Source organism: Acipenser ruthenus, chromosome 56, assembly GCF_902713425.1.
Source record: "Acipenser ruthenus chromosome 56, fAciRut3.2 maternal haplotype, whole genome shotgun sequence".
Classification (NCBI taxonomy): domain Eukaryota; kingdom Metazoa; phylum Chordata; class Actinopteri; order Acipenseriformes; family Acipenseridae; genus Acipenser; species Acipenser ruthenus.
In genome coordinates this window covers 2723842-2740875 of record NC_081244.1, presented here as the reverse complement: position 1 = coordinate 2740875, position 17034 = coordinate 2723842, and the positions used below count along the sequence as shown (strand labels likewise).

The following is a 17034-nucleotide window of genomic DNA, read 5'->3' as shown; positions in this document are numbered from 1 at the left end:
ATTACACTCCCTACCTTCAGAGAGCAGTGTTGAAGGAGGGTCTGAAGGGGTTGGAGCTGTAGAAACAAATGAATCGATAATTAATAAATAATAATAAATACAATAATTCAGTAATTTATAACAGTCATTTCTGCTGTGGGCTTTCAATCAAACTGAACTGATTACACTCCCTACCTTCAGAGAGCAGTGTTGAAGGAGGGTCTGAAGGGGTTGGATCTGTAGAAACAAATGAATCGATAATTAATAAATAATAACAAATACAATAATTCAGTAATTTATAACAGTCATTTTTGCTGTGGGCTTTCAATCAAACTGAACTGATTACAATCCCTACCTTCAGAGAGCGGTGTTGAAGGAGGGTCTGAAGGGGTTGGAGCTGTAGAAACAAATTAATCGATAATTAATAAATAATAATAAATACAATAATTCAGTAATTTATAACAGTAATTTCTGCTGTGGGATTTCAATCAAACTGATCTGATTACACCCCCTACCTTCAGAGAGCAGTGTTGAAGGAGGTTCTGAGGAGATTGCATCTGTAGAAACATATGAATCGATAATTAATAAATAATAATAAATACAATAATTCAGTAATTTATAACAGTCATTTCTGCTGTGGGCTTTCTATCAAACTGATATCTACACTGTCTACAGTCTGTATTCAGTGGCAGCTCTGGGCTTCCTGGACTGGTGTTATTTTTTTGAGTGACACATTGCGAGGGAGGGATTATTGAAGACCTTTTTGTAAAAAAAAAAGTGGAGTGATCTGGTGCATTCAATAAGTGTGGGTTGTGAGAAATGTACTGATTCATATAAGATGTGCCCCAGTTCTACCTTTTAACCTGTACCAACTGAATGGTTTAACACACTGATAGTTTTAATATCTTCCTCCCTGCTCACCTTATAGTTACACAGTGAATAATTATATGACTCTGTTTAACACAGAATAAGTATACACATAAATACAAACAGAACACATTGTATCACTCTGAGTCATTTGAAACATGCTGACAAAGCACTTAAGCAATCACATTTTATTTGGTAGAAAAAGTTACAAGATGTTGCACAAATGAATAACTGTGAGCCATGAAATCTCACCAACAATACTAACTAGATATTACAGATTACACCCACATTTTTAGAACCCTAACATAAATCTTAACCAAGTTGAGAACATTTTAAAGTGCTGAAAACTTTAGGTTATTATAGCAATGATTCCCTGAAATAGAAATGTAACTATTACCAAATGAGATATACAGTCACCTCCAAAATTATTGGCACCCTTGATAAAGATGAGCAAAAAAGGCTCTAGATCCCTGCCCTGCTCTGGGGGTCAGACAGCTACCGTAGGGTCAGATGGACTGAGCCTCTGAGTCCCTGCTCACAGACTGGGGTACAAACACTGAACAAGAACTGAGCTGCACAAGAACACAGACTGAGCAGGGATCCTTACCATCATAGCAGAAGAAAGGCAACTGAGAGTTGCAGTCATAGTCAATCCATTTACCACTATTGAGCATGTTTACACATTTCTGATTGCCTCCATCATTGTTTGGGTCCCCAGGTTTCCAGTTCTGAAATGTGTAGTTATCCCCCTGGTGTGACCACTTCCAGGGCTCATTGAACAGACCTATCCAGAAGGTCTTGCCCTGCGCTTTCTTCACTATTTCTTCATTTTCAATGGGACTCTTTATACTGACGAGGTCGGTGTGGTGTTCTCTACAGTACTGCTGAGCTTCAGTCCAGGTTTTCAGTTCTTCAATCAGGGTGTATCTCTCAGTGATGATGCTGGTCTCTGTAAACACAAACCGCAGATCAAAATCAAAATCAGTTGTGGAGGTGCGCTGGCTCTCCTGTTGTACAGTGATTGAACCTGAGTCACATCCAGCTCAGCTATCAAGGTCATGAAAAGCAACATCTCTGCTTTAATGACTTAAAAGTAATTTCCCCTATTTAAAAGCTGAACATCAATATATTATTTAAGAGCAAAATCGATATGAAGCAAACAATATTATTCATTTAGCAGACACTTTTATCCAAAGTGACTTACAGAGACTAGGGTGTGAACTATTCATCACAACTGCTGCTGCACAGTCACTAACAATAGGAAGGAGGTTAAGTGACTTGCTTGGGGTCACACAGTGAGTCAGTTACTGAGCTTGAATTGAACTGGGGATCTCCTGGCAACAAGCCCCTTTCTTTAACCACCGGACCACCAAGCCTCCTTGTGTTTTCATGTTCCAATGACACTTTCAAAAGCTCTGAGGGTGTCGACTGAATGATGATTATTTCAATGATTTACATTTAAAATGCATTGAGCACTATAGATGTAGGTGTGCAATTTTATTGTGTTGCTTTAAACCCGACACCTCCGGTTTAGTGAGGGGCTTTTGTATGATTATGAAAAGCTTTTTGGGGGTGAAGGTGAGGAACTCCACTATAGAATCTGATGGGATTAAACTGCCTTTTAATTTTTATATATAACAGTATTAAAATAGGTAAAATGAAGCATTATACGTCCCCACGTGTTGCTACAACTGTTTAAATAACATACCTGTCATTTCTATTTTCATTGTTAGCATCCTGACTTTTGACTCTTATATCTTTAAACTCTGTTTCAAAGCTCTTTTCAAAAATGCCACTCTAATGCATTTAGTGTAAGGATTATTGCCCACATTGTCAAAGAGGGAACACAACAGTAATGATCCATGATGTGGTACATTCTTTCAGCAGTGATTTAGAGGACAGATCTCAAACCCCAGTGCACTAGAGCAGCCATTTAAAGAAGATCTTTGAAAACAGACTTTAAAGTTATGTGTAAAAGTTGCCAGCTTCCTGTAACATAAAACCTATGGCCCCACAAAGTTTTGGGGAGACACACTGCACAGACAGGAGACAGCAGCTGGCACATCTAGTGAATACCTGTTCCTACTTTGTTCCATCAGTTTGTATTCCGAGATTTTCAAGAGAGCCCGCATATGATGTAGAACAGCTTCAATGTATGCTTCTATAAATTCCTTTGTGGATATGTGGCAAAGTGGTAAGACAGACAACAAAGTACGGTTTGAAATGATGGTTTTTATTTGTAAATCCAATGTCTCTTGACAACAGTAAATAATTTGGTGAGCTGGCAATACACAGAGATGTGTACTGCTCAGTACAATAACCGCAGGTTCAGTCTCGGTTAAATAATATACAGTATAAACACGACACTAAACACAAACACGATCACAAGTCCAGAGTGAGTGCAGTGAAGTTAGTGGTGAAATACAATTCATTCATGATCACAAGTGCAGTGCAGTCCGGGTCGGGTGCTGGCCTTAAGCAACAGGTCCTGGATGTGTTAGTGTGACAGGGATGGACGAGTGGTGACATCAGGTCAGAAGCAGGAAGGAAAAAACTGACATCAGGGAAGTACTGCAGTTCAAAAATAACTTTTTAAGTAAATACAAATAAACAATAGTAAAACCTGCGGCGCTTCGCCGTCATAAATAAATAAATCATAACAATAATAATAATAATAATAATAATAATAATAATAATAATAATAATAATAATAATACAAAACAAATACAAAATAACACAGGGGCGGAGGAGAAAACCCTGTTCTAAAAATAACGCACATGCACACCTAGCCCCATCGGCCCCCTTCCCCCCTTAGTCACAAAGTCCCTGAAGAGGGGGAAGCAAAGTGTTTCTGGGGGTGGCCATGGTGGAATGTTCTCCACCACCCACTTCTTTGTGGCTAACAGCTCCCTCTTCCGGGGGTTCAGCCACATTATCTCCTGCCGCAAAAGTGCAGCTGGGGGAGCTGGTCTCCTGAACCCCCCCCCCTTCTTCATGGCCGGCAGCTCCCCTACGTGGGGCTCTGGCCAGTTTTTCCTGCTGCATGGCAGGACTGGTAGCGACCCCAGGAGAAGCAGAGCCGGCGACAGCCCCAGGCGAAGCAGGACCCTCGGGAGGCAATGGCAGCAGCGGACCCTCGGGAGGCGACGGCAGCAGCAGACCCTCAGGAGGAGAACTCAGGAGGGGAGCCCCTGGCCATGGAGGCGGCAGGGGGAGCGCCACTTCTCCCTCGTACCCTGTAACTGGCGACTCCGCAGGCGATGCGGAGCAACAGGCAACCCCAGAATATCCAGATGTGGCATCCCTGAGAGGTGCGAGGCAGGCATCCTTGGGCGGTGCAAGGCAGTCATCCTTGGGCAGTGCGAGGCTAACTGGCATCCCTGGGCGATGGCGAACTGGCATCCCCAGGCGATGGCAAACTGACATCCCCGGGCAATGGCGAACTGACATCCCTGGGCGATGGTGAACTGGCATCCCCAGGCAATGCAAGACAGGGCAATGGCGGTCCCTCTGGAGGCAATGGCGGCAGCTGACCCTCGGGAGGCGAAGGCGGCAGCGGTCCCTCGGGAGGCAATTGCAGGAGGGGAGCCGGGACCAGCTGGGGTGCTGGGGTTGGCCCTCTTCTCAGCTGCTGCGATCCGGCGGTTTTCTCCCTTGCTCTGCTTAGCAGCCTATGCAAGGGCAGCTGCGGACAGCCAGCATCTTGTCCCGGTCCGTCCTGTCTTGAAGGGAGAGGCAGCTCCTGCTACTCTCCCTCAGGTGGTGGTGGTGGAGGCAGAGGCAGCTCCTGGCTAAGGCGGCAGGGGCTCCTCCAGTTCTGGCTGCGAAGGCGGCAGGGGCTCTTCCCATTCTGGCTGTGAAGGCAGCAGGGCCTCCTCCCCTTCTGGCTGCGAAGGCGGCAGGGCCTCCTCCCCTTCTGGCTGCAGCCGTGAAACCAGCAGGCATGCTCCCTCTGCTGGTGGTGGTGGTGGGAGCGATACCCAGTCCTCCCACGGCGGTGGAGGTGGAACAAGCAGGTATTCTCCCTCTACTGACGCATATCCTCCAATCCTCGATTGCCAAATTGCCTCCCGTCTGGGGTGATGACTTGTTGTACTGTGACTCCGCCCCCTTTCTAGATGGCTGACTTCCACCTTTCCCTGGAATGAATTGCCAGACCATCCAGTCCGGGGCACACTGTTCCCTTTACACAGCACCCTCACAGGTCGGGAGGTAGATTTGTAATTTAGATTCATTATTTCTCTGTCACGGGATATTATTTCAAATAATTGTTTTCTGGATAATATACTGAGGTTTTAGCCATCTGGCTGATTTTATTTTCTGTAACAAACAGACCAATATTTTTAGTAGAACAGTTTAATGTAGGCTTGAAACGGGACATTGACATTACAGTTAAAATCCTGCATTGAGACCACTACAAAAAGCACTGTCGTCTGCTTAAACCCAGAAAATAACACCTGTGACACCTGCATGATGTGGGAAATCCGAGAAAACCCAGCAGGGTTCAACCAAGTGTGTGTAAAGTGCTGCACGATCCAGGACATGCTAAAACTAGTTAGTGGGCTAGAAATGGAGTGAGTCAGCAACAGGAGCTTGAGGAGCTGGCACACCCACAATTCATGGAAGTCTACACCCCTAGCAGACTGAAAGCCACCAGGGAGATGGAAGAGGGTCAAAACAGCTGTGTTCAGATATGCAGAAGCAGGGAAATAAAATAAACTTTGTCAAACACAACCACCAGAAATCCAAACATCCAACAAATTTGAGCCACTTCAAAATGTAGTTGATCAAAACCAAAATCAAGCGAACGAAAGGAACAATATCCAGAACCCTATAAACAGTGCTGGCCAGGCAGCAAAAAGAAGGGAGGTCATGATTGTTGGGGACTCCATATTGAGAAACACAGCAAGTTCAGTGCGCAGTTTGGACCCCCTTACTACAACAGTGTGCTGCCTCCCAGAAGCCTCTGTCACGCACATCACTGAGAATGTGGACAGGCTCCTAGAACAAACAGGAGACGACCCGGTAGTGGTCATTCACATCGGTACAAACAACATTGGAATAGACAAGCCAAGATCCTTGCAAAACTAGCTAGGAAGGAGATTTAAAAAAGCTAGGAAGGAGATTAAAAGATAAGACCAGAACAGTGGTATTTTCTGGGGTACTGCTGCCACCTTGCAAAGGACCATATGGACAGCTTGAAATACAAAATCAAAATGCATGGCTGAAATCGTGGTGCACACAGGAAGGTTTCATCTTTTTTGAACATTGGAGCACATTCTACAACAAGGACTATCTATATAGGTTGGACGGACTGCACTTAAACAGAAAGTGAACCAATCTACTCGGAGAAAGGATCCTTGAGGAGGTCCAGAAGCATTTAAACTAGAAAGGAAGGGGGAGGAAAAAAACAGAAGGGAGACAACTGCAAACACTAGTCAAAAGGGAAGTTAGAAAGGCAAAGAGAGAGAAAGAAATCAATATTTCTAGGGGCTAAAACCAATTCCAAAATGTTTTTCCAATATTATAACAGCAAGAGAACATTCAAAGAGGAGGTTAAATGTATAAGAGACACAAATGGCAAAATCATAGATGAAGAAAAAAAATAGCAAATACATTAAATTATTACTTTTCACAGGTTTTTACAAAGATGGACAAAGACAACATGCCCAACATGTCGACCTGTTCCTATCCAGTTTTAAATAACTTTAGCATAACAGAGGCAGAAGTGTTAAAGGGACTAGGAGCTCTTAAAATAAACAAATCCCCTGGGCTGGAGGAGATCCTCCCAATAGAACTCAAAGAAATGAAAGAAGTTATTTACAAATCGCTAACCAAGATCATGCAACAGTCTCTTGACACATGGGTTGTACCGACAGACTGGAAAATTGTAAACGTAATACCGATCCACAAAAAGGGAGACAAAACCGAACCAGGTAACTACAGACCAGTAAGCCTGACTACTATTATATGTAAACTTATGGAGAACTATAATAAGATCCAAAATGGAAAATTACCTATATGGTAACAATATCCTGAGAGACAGTCAGCATGGTTTTAGGAAAGGGAGATTGTGTCTAACTAATTATCCATAGACAATGGATAATTGCAAAGCATACAACATGGTTGATTTAGATTTTCAGAAAGCTTTTAACAAAGTCCCACGTAACAGATTAATTCTCAAACTGAACGCAGTAAGGGTTCAAGAAAATGCATGCACATGGATTATGGAGTGGTTAACATGTAGAAAACAGAAAGTACTGATTAGAGGAGAAACCTCAAAATGGAGCGAGGTGACAAGTGGTGTACCACAGGGATCAGTATTAGGTCCTCTGCTATTCCTAATCTACATGAATGATTTAGATTCTGGTCTAGTAAGCAAACTTGTTAAATTTGCAGATGACACTTAAATAGGAGGAGTGCCAAACACTGTTGCAGCAGCAAAGGTCATTCAAAATGATCTAGACAGCATGGGCAGGCACACTGCAAATGACATTTAATAGAGAAAAGTGTAATGTACTGCATGCAGGCAATAAGAATGTGCATTATAAATACCCTATGGGAAATACTGAAATTGAAGAAGGAATCTATGAAAAAGACCTAGGAGTTTATGTTAACTCGGAAATGTCTTCATCTAGACAATGTGGGGAAGCTATAAAAAAGGCCAACAAGATGCTCTGATATATTGTGAGAAGTGTTGAATTTAAATCAAGGGAAGTAATGTTAAAACTTTACAATGCATTAGTAAGACCTCACTTAGAATAGTGTGTTTTGTTCTGGTCACCTCGTTACAAAAAGTATACTGCTGCTCTAGAAAAAGTGCAAAGAATAGCAACCAGAATTATCCCAGGTTTAAAAGGCATGTCATATGCTGACAGTCTAAAAGAATTGAATCTATTCAGTCTTGAACAAAGAAGACTACACAGTGATCTGATTGAAGCATTCAAAATCCTAAACAGTATAGACAATGTCGACCCAGGGGACTTTTTTGACCTGAAAAAATAAACAATGACCAGGGGTCACAAATGGAGATTAGATAAAGGGGCATTCAGAACAGAATATAGGAGGCACATTTTTACACAGCGAATTGTGAGGGTCTGGAACCAACTCCCCCGTAATATTGTTGAAGCTGACACCCTGGGATCATTCAATAAGCTGCTTGATGAGATTCTGGGATCAATAAGCTACTAAGAACCAAACGAACAAGATGGGCTGAATGGCCTCCTCTCGTTTGTAAACTTTCTTATGTTCTTATGTAGTATGTACATCTGATGCTATTTTCAAAGGATAATATCATGAAGTATTTATATATTGTAATGAATACTGATTAGAATATATGTGTGTGTGTGTGTGTATATATATATATATATATATATGTATCACCTTACCCCTACTCTGCATTACACTATGAGCTGATCTGTCACAGACCTGGGCAAGTCAACCCCCAGTCCAGTCAGCAGTTTCATTAACAAAGGAATTGATTATCAACTCACCACTGTAGCACATGAAAGCTTTCTGCTCACTGCAGACTGAATCCCCCCACTCTCCATCAGAATTGACTGAGGCGCAGAAGAGGTCTATTCTCCAGTTGAAGTAGATGATGTCATCTCCATTGGACCACTGCCAGTTCTCTTTGTCATGATACAGACCAATCCAGAAATTCCACTTCATATACCACGGTATAAGACCTATAAGCTCATTAGCCCTGGCCTGGTCTTGTACACTGGGCTGGTCTCTGCCTTGGCTTCTGCAGTAGCTCTGAGCATCCTGCCATGTCTTCTCAGTTGCGTCATAGAAACACTGACCAGAGGAGCCACCTGGGGAGAGGGGACAGCACAATAAAGATGAAACAAGATTATTAGCCTTGTGTGAGTGTAGTATACTTCTAGTACTGTAAAGTAAAATATACAGTATATATATATATATATATATATATATATATATATATATATATTTATATATATATATATATATATATATATATATATATATTAGGGCTGTAAGGGTTTAAACGTTTAAATGATAAACGTGGATTAAAAATATTTTTCTTTCAAGTTTGTATTATAATTTTAAATGCAACTTAAGAGTAAAATATATGATTAAATTATTTTTGCATATTTTCAGCAAAGATATGTTCCCCTTTTTATGGTTTTCCCCTTTAAGGAAACCTGACCTGTTCTTCCACATGCTCACTCTAAATACGTCTTGCATAAATTAAGGACAGACCAGCTTCCTGCGTTGTTGTGTATACATCGCATTGCCTTTTTACAGGTCTTTTAGGGCTCTATGGAATCCATGTTAACGAGAGCATGGACGGAATCACGGATTCAAAAGAATATTAACGCAGAATTAAGTGCTGTACGAAAGAAATGTATTTGGCAGTAGAGCATTAAGCTTCAGATTTACATATTTGAAGGGGAAATGTGAAACTAATGGTCAGTACAGGCAGTGGCGTAACTTTGGTTTCAAAAGTGGGGGAATGGGGACGGTTTCTGTAGCTGGGTTATAAATGAAGCGGGGTATTCTGTAAGGGATAAACAACGAAAAGGGCTGAGTTTAGTGAAAATAATTAATTCACAGTTTGAGTGTGTTAAATAAATGCAATAATGGAAAATAAATATAAACTTTTTAAGGACTTAAACAATTCGTCAACGTTGCAGACTATTTTTAACGTCTGTATTACAACTCAAAAAGTACTTCTCACACAGACTGCTATTACAGCAGACACTTTGAACAATACGATCCCAGTGTTCACACAGAGATTTATAAGAAGAACATAAGAACATAAGAAAGTTTACAAACAAGAGGAGGTCATTCAGCCCATCTTGCTTGTTTGGTTGTTAGTAGCTTATTGATCCCAGAATCTCATCAAGCAGCTTCTTGAAGGATCCCAGGGTGTCAGCTTCAACAACATTACTGGGGGGTTGGTTCCAGACCCACACAATTCTCTGTGTAAAAAAGTGCCTCCTATTTTCTGTTCTGAATGCCCCTTTATCTATTCTCCATTTGTGACCCCTGGTCCTTGTTTATTTTTTCAGGTCAAAAAAGTCCCCTGGGTCGACATTGTCTATACCTTTTAGGATTTTGAATGTTTGAGTCAGATCGCCGCGTAGTCTTATTTGTTCAAGACTGAATAGATTCAATTCTTTTAGCCTGTCTGCATATGACATGCCTTTTAAACCCGGGATAATTCTGGTTGCTCTTCTTTGCACTCTTTCTAGAGCAGCAATATCCTTTTTGTAACGAGGTGACCAGAACTGAACACAATATTCAAGCCATTTTATAAAAGGGCATTTTTAGTCTTGTTTGATCTAATTGATCTTCACCACCTCGTTACACTGGCACTCCGCCTCCTACCCCACCCATGTCCGTGTCCTATGTGACCACCTACCGAAAAAATCAAATTCTGTGCATTTTGCACAGGATCAACACAGCAGTTCCTGAGCCTCTATTTAAACGATTTAGACAGCAAAAAGTAAAAAAAAAAAAGATTATGTGAGCGCACGCATAGTGGTCTCTTAAATTTGCAGACGACACAAACATAGGAGGAGTGGCAAACACTGTTGCAGCAGCAAAGGTCATTCAAAATGATCTGGACAGCATTCAGAACTGGGCAGACACATGGCAAATGCCATTTAATAGAGAAAAGTGTAAAGTATTGCATGCAGGCAATAAAAATGTTCATTATAAATATCATATGGGAGATACTGAAATTAAAGAAGGGAACTATGAAAAAGACCTAGGAGTTTATGTTAACTCAGAAATGTCTTCATCTAGACAATGTGGGGAAGCTATAAAAAAGGCCAACAAGATGCTCTGATACAGACATGCTCAAATTTGTTGGTACCCCTCCACAAAAAATGCACGAAGAATGCACAATTTTCTCTGAAATAACTTGAAACTGACAAAAGTAATTGGCATCCACCATTGTTTATTCCATATTTAATAGAAATCAGACTTTGCTTTTGATTTTTTATTCAACATAATATTGTAAATAAGAAAAGAAATGAAAATGGCATGGACAAAAATGATGGGACTGCTAACCTAATATTTTGTTGCACAACCTTTAGAGGCAATCACTGCAATCAAACGTTTTCTGTAGCTCTCAATGAGACTTCTGCACCTGTTAACAGGTAGTTTGGCCCACTTTTCCTGAGCAAACTGCTCCAGCTGTCTCAGGTTTGATGGGTGCCTTCTCCAGACTGCAAGTTTCAGCTCTTTCCATAGATGTTCGATAGGATTCAGATCAGGACTCATAGAAGGCCACTTCAGAATAGTCCAATGTTTTGCTCTTATCCATTCTTGGGTGCTTTTAGCTGTGTGTTAAAATAGCTTTTTTGTATGAATAGCCTGGACTCGAACTCGCAACGTCCAGACTATACAGCGCATCCTGCACTCCACGTGGAGCGCCTTTACTGGATGTGCCACTCGGAAGCCAATGGTGAATTACAATCTTAAACCAGTTCCCTGTGTTTGGATGCAGCAGTGTAGCGCATCATCCTCTATCTTTGTCCATCCGCTTTTCCCCAACATTACTGTGCTCTCAGGCTGGATACAAATTTGACAGCCGGGGTCTTTAAACTGTGCTCCGTGTATGTTCACTTCTCATTGGTCAGTTTCCCTAGTTAAGGCGTGTTCAGCTCCAGGGTCGGATCAACATTACTGATCAATGGAGCTTGATCCAGATCCTTGTGGTAAAACACCATCTCATGATCCAGCTACAGTGATCCCGGATCCGAGCCCATTGACTTCTATACTGACTAGTGATTATACCAATACATTATCTGAAATAAAAGTTTTAGTACTCCTGCAATGTGAGGGGGACATTTACCCATCATTGAAAAAGTGAGGGGGACATGTCCCCTGTGTAAATGACGCCTATGGTTGCTAGTGTATGTCTGCAGATTGGAGGCTCATGGACCATACAGCTGAAGACTGTTAGCATGTGTGCCGTCAACTGGATTAAAATAAGGTCAGTATATATTCATTTTTAAACCTACCGCATGCACATATTTACCACCAGGCTGTAACAGGCATAGTTAGTACAAACGTATTTTAAATAGATGAAAACATTGCTTAAATATTTTGATATATATTATATGTAAAATAATAGATAATTACTATGGAATTCTTTATTATATATTTGGTTTGCGGTGTGTATGATTAAGAAATGTATTATATCTCCTTTGTTCAATTTATGTAGGCCTTGGTGAGAAATACTTGAATGATCCCTAAATAATAAATCTACAGTGCGATAAAATGGGCCGCACATCACAGTAATTTCAATGAAAAATTATCCCACTGCACTGTTATAAAGGTACACATCTATGCAACAAAAACGGATTCATTATTGGCCAATTAAGCTATGTGTAACACAAGCAAATGGAAACTAACCAACAAAAAATAGTGAAACACAGCAATCTGAAAATGTTATTTCTGTCAGTAATAAAGCCTATTCTCAATGATAATCATATTCCTATATTGTTGAGTTGACGGTACTCCTTGTTAACTAAGCATGAATATATTTGGTATAATATCCCAACCATGCACAACACAAACCAAAAATATGAAGAACCCCATAGTAATTATCTATTAGTTTACGTATTATATATATATTGCATACAAATATTTAAGTGATATTTTCATCTATTTAAAATACGGTCTGTTACAGCCTGGGGGTAAATATGTGCATGCGGTAGGTTTAAAAATGAATATATACTGACCTTATTTTAATCCAGTTGACGGCACACATGCTAACAGTCTTCAGCTGTATGTTTCATGATCCTCTGGTCTGCAGACATACACTAGGAACACAGTGACATCACTAACGCATAAGCAACCTTTGGCAGCACTGTCGATTGTAGATGCCCCCTCGTGTGATTGACAATATTCAAACATAGGCTTTAAAAAGTTCAGTTGCCAAATTGTTCATTTACGATTTGTCAAATTAGTTTACAATTTACAAATTTAAGAATTTATAAAGTAAAAAATGTAATTTATAAATACAATAATTAATTTACACATTAACTTATTAATTGAGCAATTAACTTATGACTTGACAAATTAATTAACAAATTAACTATTTAATTTTGACCCTTATAATGCTCCATAGGTATGAAGTTTACTTTATAGAACAAAACTAAAAATAAATAACTGTTAAAAACATTACAACAGACAATGACCTAGCAGGATATTAAGATTATTCAGTGTATATAAAATGCTAATTTAATGTATCATGAAGATTATTTTGTTATTATGTTAACCCTGGTTTCACCCACACTAAAATGAACACATAATAGGTAGAATTATTACTTTATCAAAATTCTGACTACAAAAAAATAAACAGAAGCAAATAGCTAGTTATAACGTTACAATGATACAAGTACTGGCTTCCTTGTTTTATCAGTATGAATAAGAAATACAGCAGGCTTGCCAGAGACTTCTGTAGTAATACAGAGAGGGTAGTGTTGCCAGTTTACTCCTGCACAGATAAGGAATAAATACAGCAGGCTTGATTTTCAAATCGTGCTGCGCAGTCCTGAAATCTAGTTTTTAACAAGACATTCTGTTCTGCAGGAATTTCAATGCAGTGAGTGAATGGGTTAACTCGCCTGCACAGATAAGCTGTCACCCCGCTCCACACACACACACAAACTGGGGTGAAACACTGAACTAAATGACAATACAGACTGAGCAAGAATCCTTACCTTCACAGCAGAAGAAAGGGTACAGCGTGTTGCAGGAAATATCATACCAGTAACAGCTCTTAGTCATGATCACACAGCTCTCAGTGTCTGCCCAATTGTTTGGGTCCTGACTGCCCCAGCTGTGAAATGTGTAGTTATCCCCCTGGTGTGACCACTTCCAGGGCTCATTGAACAGGCCTATCCAGAAGGTCTTGCCCTGCGCTTTCTTCACTATTTCTTCATTTTCACTGGCACTCTTTATACTGACGAGGTCGGTGTGGTGTTCTCTACAGTACTGCTGAGCTTCAGTCCAGGTTTTCAGTTCTTCAATCAGAGTGTATCTCTCAGTGATGTTGCTGGTCTCTGTGAACACAAACCACAGATGAGAAACTGGGAGCTGTAGAGGTCCTTTGTTTCTGAACCCAAAACTGTGTTGTCCTCAATCAGACATTTGACATAAACCGCGTCTCCGATTTGTGTACCATCAGCAGTGGTTGTAGGGAATCGGACTAATGTCTATTCAATGGCATGGTACAGAAAAAGAAAAAGAGATCACTTCATCGGTGAGCATGCATTGAAATTACAGCGGTCGGGCGCTATAAAAGGATTTTAATAAAAAAACATTCAAGATTCTTCAGTTGATTCTTAAGTTAATTCTTAAGTCAAGGTTCTGCCTATTGAAAAAAGTACCGGAACACATTTACAATGGGTTCCAGCTAGACTACACCACTGTGTATGACTGGAGGCTATAAATACTGTGATGAAGTGTGGGGCATTGTGGTCGAGGGCCGGTATTTTGGGCCACAGATTATGCACAGTCTGTATTATTATTATTATTATTATTTATTTATTAGCAGACGCCCTTATCCAGGGCGACTTACAATCGTAGGCAAAAACATTTCAAGCGTTACAATACAAGTAATACAATAAGAGCAAGAAATACAATAACTTTTGTTCAAGTAAAGTACAAGTTTGACAAACCACAATTCAATAATACAGCAGGTAATAGTGATAGTTACATCAGGATATGATTAAATAGTGATAGTTACATCAGGATGTGATTAAATACAAAGTACTACAGGTTAAAAACTTGGCAGATTACAGTATTCTGAAGTACAGGATTAAATGCAGTAAAATAGGGGCTGATAAGAGCAAAATAAAGCACATTTACATGAAGGGTGATAGTGTCCCAGGATACAAACAGAGGAGTTCTACAGGTGCTCTTTGAAGAGGTGAGTCTTAAGGAGGCGCCGGAATGTGGTCAGGGACTGGGCAGTCCTGACATCTGTAGGAAGGTCATTCCACCACTGCGGAGCAAGGGTGGAGAAGGAGCGGGCTTTGGAGGCAGGGGAGCGTAGCGGAGGTAGAGCCAGTCTTCTAGTGCAGGCGGAGCGGAGAGGTCGAGTGGGGGTGTAGGGAGAGATGAGGGTCTGGAGGTAGCTGGGTGCAGACTGGTCAAGGCATCTGTAGGCTAGTACAAGAGTCTTGAACTGGATGCCAGCGGTGATCGGGAGCCAGTGGAGCGAGCGGAGTAGTGGAGTAGCGTGGGCGAAGCGAGGCAGAGAGAACACCAGGCGGGCAGCAGAGTTCTGGATGAGCTGGAGCGGACGGGTGGCGGACGCAGGGAGGCCAGGACGCAATTCCCAGGAGGCCACAGGATTTTAGATGGCATAATTATAAAATAGGTGATTGTGTAATTGATTCAACAGCTGACTTCAATTAATTGGGAGACTTTTAAAAAGGGCAGGGTCAACCTGTTGGTTGAGGAAAGTTGGAGAGTGAGCTGTGAAAAGGAAACATGAGTCTTTGTGCAAGGTAGGACTTAAGAGTCCTGGTGTTTTGGAGCCGGTAAGCAGCTTAGCTGCCCGGCCTGTTAGTTAATGATACTTACTTGTGTAGTTAGTAATCCATAAAGGAGTTAGGCTTTTGTTTGTTTATCGCGGATGTTTTTTTGAAACACTGTAAATAATAAACACACAGGTGCCGTCCTGTTTAAACCACATTCCTTGAAGTTTGACTTTCTTTTATGCTAGCGGACAGTGTAAAAGGTCAGGAGGAAGTGACAAAACATAACAAAAATTTCCAGAGTTGTCACAATACATAAGTTTGAAGTACCATTTGTGTTTGTAGTCGTAAGTTATTAGACATGCATTTACAGTATGTAACACTTCATTATATATTTATTAAGCTTTTAAAATTATGATAGAACTCCCTACCCAATTGTGGCAAGCAGGCTGTAGTGGTGATGTCAGACCAGGAAGAAACACACAGTACTGCCAGGTGAAATGTGAATTGCGCTGTTGCACTGTTTAATAATGAACAATAAATAAAAAGCTTTTAAACGAAAACAGCACACGGCACCTGAGGCCAAAATAAATAGACAAATAAATCTGACTAACACTAAACAAACAGGGACGAACAGACAAAACAAACAAGTACCGTGCTGGTCCTCCAGCACGACGTAGCAATTGCTGTTTCTTTTTCTTTTGTTTAATTTAAATTACTCTCCTCTCACTGAAAACACAACCCTGAGTGAGTGAAACGTGCATCTATATCAGGGGTGGGCAAACTGCGGCCCGCGGGCCAAATCCGGCCTGCGAGAGCTTTTCATCCAGCCCGCGAGCTTCCTTGTGTTTTAAAAATTAAATTACTAGATTACATAAATAGTACAAATATAAAAATCCATTAAATCAATCCATGTTATTGATTGATTTGGGTTAGAAATCACTAATTTACTAGACAAATTAATGACTCACACAGACACATACAAAGTGCTTTGCAATGTCTCACGTGGGATGCAGTATGTGTATGTGTATGTGTATGACGCAGTATGTGTATGTGTATGTGTATGACGCAGTATGTGTATGTGTATGTGTATGACGCAGTATGTGTATGTGTATGTGTATGACGCAGTATGTGTATGTGTATGACGCAGTATGTGGCAAGATCCCTGCAAAACAAATTCAGAGAGCTAGGAAGGAAATTAAAAGACAAGATCAAAACGGTGGTATTTTCTGGGATATTGCCGGCACCTTGCAAAGGACCATATGGACAGCTGGAAATACACAATCAAAATGCATGGCTGAAATTGTGATGCACACAGGAAGGCTTTATCATTCTTGAACATTGGAGCACATTCTACATCAAGGACTATCTATACAGGTGGGACGGACTGCACTTAAACAGAAAGTGAACAAATCTACTCGGAGAAAGGATCCTTGAGGAGGTCCAGAAGCATTTAAACTAGAAAGGAAGGGGGGAGAAAACAAAAAAAACAGAAGGGAGACCACATCAAAACAAGGGCCACAACTCAGGTAAGACAGCTATTAAATGTATTTATCTAAATGCTAGAAGTCTCAGAAACAAAATGTTAGAACTTGAAGCTACTGCACTAACAAGTAACTACGATGTGATAGGTGTTACAGAAACTTGGTTGTCTGAGAGTGATGGAGACGAATATAATATTAGTGGGTACACACTGTATAGGAAAGACAGGCAGGAC

General features: G+C 40.8%; 1 protein-coding gene across 1 annotated transcript; it reads right to left on the bottom strand.

Moving 5' to 3' along the window:
• Positions 1–124: 124 nt before the first annotated feature.
• LOC131724719 (macrophage mannose receptor 1-like) lies at positions 125–14232 on the bottom strand. Its single transcript, XM_059017361.1, has 7 exons — positions 14223–14232; positions 13554–13895; positions 8340–8663; positions 1454–1795; positions 495–536; positions 335–376; positions 125–216 (listed from the first exon to the last, which is right to left on the bottom strand). The coding sequence occupies exons 1-7, from the start codon at positions 14230–14232 to the stop codon at positions 125–127; spliced, it is 1194 nt and encodes a 397-aa protein (XP_058873344.1).
• Positions 14233–17034: the final 2802 nt, after the last annotated feature.

Bases quoted from the DNA above. Each gene is read 5' to 3' on its own strand.
- LOC131724719 (XM_059017361.1), bottom strand. The intron at 8,664-13,553 runs GTAAGGATTCTT...CCCTCTCCCCAG, and splicing joins CCCTTTCTTCTGCTGTGAAG to GTGGCTCCTCTGGTCAGTGT. The intron at 217-334 runs GTAGGGATTGTA...TTGTTTCTACAG, and splicing joins TTCAACACCGCTCTCTGAAG to ATCCAACCCCTTCAGACCCT.